This window comes from Branchiostoma floridae, chromosome 9 (genome assembly GCF_000003815.2).
Source record: "Branchiostoma floridae strain S238N-H82 chromosome 9, Bfl_VNyyK, whole genome shotgun sequence".
Lineage (NCBI taxonomy): Eukaryota > Metazoa > Chordata > Leptocardii > Amphioxiformes > Branchiostomatidae > Branchiostoma > Branchiostoma floridae.
In genome coordinates, this window is record NC_049987.1 from 18,891,429 (window position 1) to 18,899,955 (window position 8,527).

Here is an 8,527-nt window from a genome sequence, read left to right on the forward strand (position 1 = left end):
CGATCCCTAACTTTGGGCATTTTGGAGGACAAAAATGTACGTCTCCTGCAAAGCTCAACTGCCTTGGTACACAAAATGCTTTTTAGATCCATGTCGGTCGTTGGTTCTGTCACGGCCTGCTTGAAAATCCTATGGCATCATAATCGTACGACAATCGCACGACCTATGTAACAGCCCCTAAGTAGAACAAGAAACTGTGCGGTTACTACATGACCCAAATGTCCCAGTTCTTGAAATAGTCGTGCTGGCTCCCGCAAAAAGCAACTATGCTCACATTCAGTTCTTTGACACGTGCCACCTGTTATCAATTACGAAACAAAGAATCCCCTTCGAATACAGAACTAAAATTTTATTATCATAGAGAGTTTATTTGCAAGTTCGTGCTCACAGCCTAATTGTTTGTACGTGGACTTGGGGAACATACATATGGTAGAGACATATATGGGAAACATACCATGTGATAAACGCAGTGATTGACATTGTTGGAACAAGGAACTAATTCATCACCTATTTAAAGCCCAATTCTTAAGACACGTTTTTGGCTCCCGCATAGTACAAGTGTACTTGCATTTAGTAGTTTGACACGGGTCCGGTGTTGTCCATCAAGTAAGAACGAGGCCAAGGCCTAAGGACTACCAACTAGGGGTGGGTACCGGTACAGAACATTTAGATACAGGTACGGTCCAGGTCCAGAGGATCAGGTCCAGGTCCGGACCTGAACCTGGACCTAATTGTCTGTGAAAACTTTGTGAATGGGCAATGTTCAAAACAATGGTCCATTTCGCTGCAAAGGATTCTGTTTGGTGGAGTATCCGACATCTATAGACGTTTTAAAATCCTGTCCGAGTCATGATGTAAACACTAGAGCACGTTTTACTGTAGAAACGTTAAAAGTTACTATCAACTCTCCTCTACTTTGCTCTTGTTACTTCCTTGGGCCTGTTACTTAACCCCAAAACACTCGAACTGCCTGCCGGTATAATCTGTTCATTTTAGAATCCGGTCCAGCCTCCGGTCTACTATTTTTTTCAGGTCCGATTTTCTGGACCAGTCCATCAAGACAAGACGGTTTTGTACCGGTACCCACCCCTACGTCTCAACTATAGCATCGGAATTCCATTGCCATTATATTTTTCCTTCAACGTATAACATTAGATGCCTAGGAGGTGTCGTCAAACGATGATGGCTATCTGACACGTTGCTTAGCAACAAGGTTGGATGATGTAACATTTGATATCCCCTTGTACGGTGTGTCACAGTGGGAGTACGTGGGGCGATCTGATCCCTACGAGACACTCTCTCAACCGCGGTCACCTGGATTTGGCCTGGTCTTACTAGCAACAAACACTAAAGAAGAGATTGGGTGATGATGTAACAGCCCATTTGATATCTCTCGTGTGGTGTGTCACGTTTGGAGTCCAGTGGGAGTACGTGGGTCGATCTGATCCCTGCGAAACACTCTCTCAGCCGCGGTCACCTGGCTTGGGCCTGTTGCTTCTAGCAACAAACACTTTGAGATAGACTCATCGCCCAAGCCAGACAAGGGTCCGTTAAACTTAAAGGTGCACTCTCACTGCACTTGCGTCAAGCTTGCGTCACTGAAGGGTTCGAAAGATACTCAACGAACTTCAGAAATAAAGAACGAATTTTCTTTCTTTCTGTGTATTTTCTCGTCTTCTAAGTCATACTTTTACGTATGACGCAATATCTAAATTATAAGAAATCGAAAAAATAACTGTGACGCAGTGAATGAACTCCGCAGTGACGCAACCTTGGCGCAACTGCAGTGAGAGTGCGCCTTTAGTAAGCTTAGTCATGTAGTAAACGGTAGATTTTAACTTTTTCGTTGAAACAAAATTCTAGAGACCGTGACAATATTTCAAGAGCTAACCCTGGCGGCTTGATTCTCTTGAAGAAACAGAATCTTTCCTTGCCACACTTATATATAGAGCGGTGCCCATCTCTGTTTCTATAACCCTTGGGCCACACAGTCGCGCAAGGAACACAGCAGGAGCTATTCCACTGATAGTGTTACAAAAAATGGACTGTGTCTTTCAAAAAATCTATGTTGACTCCTAAGAGGTTAACGGAAATAAATCTGTCTATATGATGCATTTAGTATACGGGAGTTCCTCTAACGTGTGTTTGTGTTTGAATACCGGACCCTACAACAGAACCTAGATAACAGACTCCCGGCATATGTCTATCATCAACACAGAGACACTGTGCTACATCAGATTTCATACGAGTATATACGCTGCCCTTACTTTTGGACCCATGTGAATTCCAGAGACGACCCAAAAGTCAAATGTTGAACCCTCACTACCATTTGAGCATTGCGATCCGAACCACATTGTACAGTGACAATATAGCATCCGTGGTATCATCGGGAGTAAGGTGGTATCTCACTGCACTTGGGGCACCGGTGCGGCACTGCGTGGTTCATTCACTGCGGCTCTTTTGTGTTATTTTCGCCATTTTTTTCTATTTAAGCTAGACCTTGCGTAATACGTAACTTGACAAAAGTATGACTTAGAAGACAACAACATACACAAAACGTTCTTTATCTCTATTCAAATACAATTCAATCTCCACAACTGGATAAAAAAAACGGATACTAGTATTTACTTCCGGACGTTTCGAGTGACATCCATCACTCTTTTTCAGCGTCAGTAGAATGAGTTGTAGAGATTGAATTGTATTTGAATATTGTTTACCTGGATGTCTGTCCTTCATAGACGTTCTTTTTCACTGAAATTCGCCGACTCCATTGAACCCCACAGTGCCCAGTGCCGCACTGGTGCCCCAAGTGCAGTGAGATAGCACCTTAAACGGAAGATCGTATCACATTGGCTAATGTGATACAGGCGAAGAGGTCCTTCTCCGGCCTTCTGATTCGAATGGTAATGGGGGTCAAGGCCTTTGTAACAAGGGTCGTCGCAAAGGTTGCTCTCTGAGATACCACGAGGGCACGAGAATGGATAACAGGTCGTTGGAACAAAATAAATCTCGTCTTGTTGGACGTTCCTGGACCAACGTTTGTGCGCGACCCGGGCGTGCTGGGTCAACGAAGTGGCGGGACCTCGCCGATTATTGCCGTAACGCTACAACTAACACGCCGATGTCATGTGGCTGAAGTCTGTAGCAAGAATTCTGAATCAATGGCGTACAGAAAAACCCAATATCAAGGCACTTCAACTATTCTTAGACTAGTGCCTTATAAGAGTGGCGTTTCTAAATCAATAATCTTGAGGTTGCCGTTTGTTTTGAAATGACCTACGTCACGTAATATCACCCATGAAGAAATAAACAAATAACAAAGGGCAAAATGGTGTATTGGGTTGAAATGGTGTATCCCTTGGTAGTCTAAAAATAAGAGCGTTTTCCCATTTCTATGCGTGGAAAATGCGGTGGCGGCAATACGCCTAATGTCATTCGCCTCGGACGTTTATTTAGTTCTGCTTGACTTTTACGAAGTTCACTTAACGTGGTTTGTTACTGTCTGCTATGGACAACAGAAGGGGAATTTTCCACTGTGGTGGTGTCACTTTCCTTTCAAACAGTCCTCTTTTAGCACAAAACTAAGACCTATAGCCGTCATACTCATAGCAGGCTTCTTAGCTTGGCTAACTAGTGACTGTTAGAAACCGGGTTAAAACTAACATACAGTCAGACAACAACATGAAACTATATCTTGTCTGGGACTAAAGAAACAAAAACCGCAAGTTCTACTGTAGTACCAAGGTCAGTCGTCAGAGGGCCCAGAATTGACCATGACCTTCGAACAAGTTAAAAACACGTACCTACACACCAAATATCATCACAGTCCACCAGTCGACACTCAACCGAGACGGGGGCCGATATTACTTACCAGGCAATTACGATTCATTACTCGAATCACGTGTCACTAAGGTCAACGACTCCTGAAGAAGGTCAACGGATGTGCGACTGAAAAATTCGAGGTAAGCTATACTCTTGTGTCGAATGAAATCCAATCAAGGGTTCATAACTACATACACACAAACATACAAACCGAAAACTACACCTCCGTTTTTCATGGAGGTAAAAGGGCAAGAAAATCCTAGCGAAGAGGCAATTGTTAGACTTAGTGAAGACCATAGATTATAAAATTAAAGCGGTTCCAAGTTTGAAGATCTGAACAAAAACATGTGCGGAAAAGGAGGGCGCCCTAGATTCTTCGCCGAGTATCTGTACAGACAACGGTTAAATAAACAGCTTTACGTCCTACCCAATTAAACCAATTGGTTAATGGGGTATAACAAGGAACATATTAGACTGGACCAAAACACTACGGAAACATGAGTTCCAAATTACGCCCTGTTTCCGCCAACCGCTGCGCTATCATGCCAAACCATAATTGGTGAGGCTTCAAATTACGACCTTGTAAAGTATCTGGAATTCTGGACTGTCGACCAACCAATAGAAAGTAAGAACTAACCGACGAAAGTCGGAAATAACACAGAAATTGTCCGCAATAATTGGGTTTGAAAGCTGGTTGTGTGGGAAAATATAAAACGCTGGTTCACCTATATCCGCAGAGTAACATATATCCGTTGCCTTTTTTTTTAAACTAGAGTATTTAGGGCTACAAGGAGTGCGGCATTTTGGCATTTTAAGAAAATTGCAGTTATAATTTGAAATAACCGTCCGTTGACTTGATATCCCTAATTACCCTGTGTTTTTTAACAACGGATATAGGTTACTCCCGTGGATTTACTAGTAGGTAAACTAGCGTTGGCAGGAAACGTGAAACTAAACATTGTCTAATTTTCTTTAGGGGTTTAGGTAGGTAGGTCTAAAAGTAAAAGGGCAGTGGTTATTTTTTTCTGTGAGACAGTGAATGAACGATGTTTGGGTACTGGTGCTTTTCTGTGACATTCAAAGTAAGCATGACCATCCCCGTCTATGTCAACAAAAATAAACAAGGGAAGTGGAGAATGTATCTGTAACTTTCTGACCTCTTAAGTCGTATTTATCGGACCTTTCAGGAAGTTCTTAGTAGTCTAACTAGATAACCAATTCTTCCGTCTTCTAATTTTTCTTGTGAATTTTTCTTTTTCACTTCCCAAATCCGACCATATGTGTGTCATAATTCAAACCATTCAATGCGAGAATTTTGGGTTTTCATTTCTTTGTAAAAAGATGTGGCTCTGGCCGTCAACTAGGGCAACATTTTCTGTCATAGCACACTCAAAATTCTACGACAATCTCAAGGATTTCCTCAGTTTTCTGTCACAAACTTATCGTGCGACGAGTGTGACATGAGCCACCGAGCTCACAATTTTGGCGGGAAATTCAATCGTAATTTTGGCGCTCGATTCTCTGTCAGCGAAGAAGACGACAATATGAGTTAAAGTTGAGCGAAAAGTCAGCCAAGTCAAGTCACACTTACTGCGTATGCTAAGTGTAAGGATACATAGTCACAAGAAAGCACGAAAAACTCACCATAAAACGACAAGCTCTGGAAAGAGAACCCCTCAGACGTCAAACGACACTTGTAAACCTCGCCGGAGCCGCCATGTTTGATCGCCTGGGGACGAGAGTCCGGCGCACCTACCAGGATCCTGGGCTCGTGCAAAAAGACAAATGTTCGCAATTAGCAAGACGAGTCTGTGTGGTCGTGGAATGTGGTTGACAGGACAGCACATTTCACCACGGGAGACATAAACAAATCTGAGAAGTTTATGTCGGAGATAGCATCTGCTAGTTTTACCCTTGTGGTGCGTACTTTGGCCAGATTGTCGTTTGCTATTTTGACTTCTCACCACAGAACCAGGTCCTCGGGACGATTTGAATTTCAAGGACAAACCAAAATGGATGCACTCACTTGAAATTTACCAAAGCAAGAGCTATTTATTTTGGAAACCACAGATTGAATTACCATGATTGACAGGCAGCTGTCTATTATGACGGAATACCACTCCCACCAGATTTAATGAACTGTTCTGCTGACGGTAAACAGACGACGCTATTTCGTGAATGCAAGCTAATGTACTGTACGGCTAATGAACAGTTTTTGTTCAATTTGCGCAAGAAATAAATCATGCCAATGAAGTGCATTAAATACTGATTGATAGAACTTCTGAGCGAGATATTTCAATCTGCCTACGCCCTTAATAACATGCGTAATGTTTATTGCCATCATGAATGAAATTATACAGAGCAGAAATATCAAACTGCCTTCCTTTGAAATTAGATACTTGTGGCGTCTAGTTTAATCGTTCAGCTTAGAAGGTTAGAATTGCCCCCCTCCCCACTACTGCCATATACTCATTATGTCACTGATAAACTCTGTCTAGGCATCTGGTGTCTGTAGAAAGTAAAAAAAAATATTTTAAACATTCTTTAAGAGGAAGACCCTCTGTTACAACGCCACAGAAATAAGCAACTCCAGTGGCGTTTCTCGTATCTCTCCAGCTCGGGTCAACGATTTACTTTAAACTGTCAAATTTGTTGGGGGAGAATTCCAAGGACTGTTTGGTACACCAACACATGGTTCAACTGTCGTCAGATATTTCCCGCGGGAAAAAAATAACAACGTTCATGTGGCGAGATCTAATCTCCAAGCAGACGTGATGATCAGTCATGGTGATGTCATGCGTCAATTTTTGCAATATTTAGTGCGTTTGTTTGTTTGTTTGAACCTTTATTTATTCATGAAAGCTCAAATCGGCCTGCAGGCCGCTTTTCATTGAGGTCATGAGGGAAGAGGCAAGGGTCAGACAGAATATATAACTAGAGATAAAGTTACATCGTTTTGAGTCCTTCAAGTCTTTCAAGTGTTTCACATTTTAGTCCCTTCTAATTCTTCAAGTTCATGTGTTTGGTTCCTGGGAGCCGGTAAAGGTGCATTACTGGAAACACGTACTAAAGGTTACAAAAACACTGAGCCGAATCCTTATATCTGCTTGGAGATAAGCAAGGTCTTCAAACAGTGTTGATTCTTTTCAGCTGACAACAATTAGGTCCATTTCTTTTTCTGCTTTCCTCTAGATCACAGAAACTTGCAATTCTAAAACACGAGATACATGTAGCACAGTGAGGCTAATACAATACCAATATAAACACAGATCGCACTAAACGCGGGATATAATACTTTTGATTTGTAGTTGCTTGGTGGTGGTCGTTTTGACAAGCAACGCAAGATAAATGTTATTCGAAGTCAAAAAGCTATGCTTACGTCGATCAGTTCTCCGAACTTCTATTTACAAAACTTATGAAACGACCACAATGACATGTCACTTTTGTGTGCGTATAAACATAAGAAAACAAAGAAAGGTTTCTTACCCTAGATTTCCCCTAGGGCTTTTGTGTGAAAAGAATGTTCACCCCCCCCCCCCTCCAAACTCTCATGGGGTTAAAGGATTGTTTTTCATTTTTGTCTTCTACCGTCTCAAAGTCAATGGTCTCAATGCAGACAAGTCATAATTTGTGAAGAGAATACGATAATAATGGACTCAACTTTGACGCAAGCATGTCAAAGTATCATGTCTGTATCATATGCGTTTTTGGAAAGATATCTTACAAATTTGTACCCACCCTCTGGAAAGATAAGAGACATTTTTGACTCCTATCCAAACCCGAACGAGGTTTGGGCCCTTTGGCATTTTCTTGCGGTTGGGCAAACCTCCAACCGATCGTGGCTTCAGCTATCTCTTTTAGACAATGACTCTGTCAGTGTGTATTTGTCACCACTTCGTAAAGGGTGAGCCTCCTAGATATAGGGCATACGGGCTCGCATTGTTGGCGGTGAACTTCGCGGTTCCAGCCGCTTAATTAAAGGAAATTCAATGCTTCCCTGACAGTATTTCGTGCGTTTTTGACGGGACGTTTCTGACATGTGAGTGTGTCACCTCTTAAACTATTTGTAATCAAACCCCTCTCACGTATGCTTCCACATGCTACATTTAAGCCGCAGAAAAGGGTACAGAAGACGGACAATGGCACAAATATGCCACCCCCACCCTTCCTCGATAATTAAGACACAAGAGGATCTTCTCACGATATATATGGACGCAACTTTAGACGTCTAAACATACCCATAGTGTTCCTAACCAGACTACCTTTTTACCGCGTGACATTTCAACTTAGACACTGGCTTCTACTGTTTCTGTTTGGTCTATATAACTCAAGCTCTAGTTGGCAAAGTACCAATATGTGTCACGCTGCGAGCTCTAGTCTAACCTCCGCTCGTCGACCTACCAGGTGCCGTTGTCTGTCCGCCCGCCTCTTCGGTACTTCAGCAAGGACGCCCCGAAGGAACTCCCGTTCGGCCCGCTGAAAACCACCGCGTCCCTGACGTCGAACTGAGTCTCCGCCGAATTACTCGTCACGGAAAGAAAAATAAAGGTGCAGAAGAGCAGCGATGCGCGAGTTAGTGTTTCCTCCATGGTTTTTGTAAACTCCTCACATGACGGGTGGAAAGTTGAGCGGTATACAAGAGGAGAGATACCGTAGCCCCGCGCGCGCCGCTGGCACAGACTTCAGATGGTCTCTTTCCGCGCGG

At 42.8% G+C, this 8,527-nt stretch overlaps 1 protein-coding gene across 5 annotated transcripts in view; it reads right to left on the bottom strand.

Annotated features, from left to right (window-relative positions):
- The window catches only part of LOC118422698 (integrin alpha-6-like), a 76,205-nt gene extending 67,678 nt beyond the window's left edge, over positions 1-8,527 (bottom strand). For 3 of the 5 annotated variants that reach the window (XM_035830398.1, XM_035830401.1, XM_035830397.1), the window contains exons 1-2: positions 8,224-8,527; positions 5,467-5,585 (exon numbers count right to left, since the gene is read on the bottom strand). In XM_035830398.1, the coding sequence (XP_035686291.1) occupies positions 5,467-5,585; positions 8,224-8,411 (307 nt within the window). In that variant the 5' untranslated portion in view covers positions 8,412-8,527. The remainder of the gene's footprint in view (positions 1-5,466; positions 5,586-8,223) is intronic. The other 2 variants (XM_035830402.1, XM_035830400.1) reach the window with 1 other exon arrangement.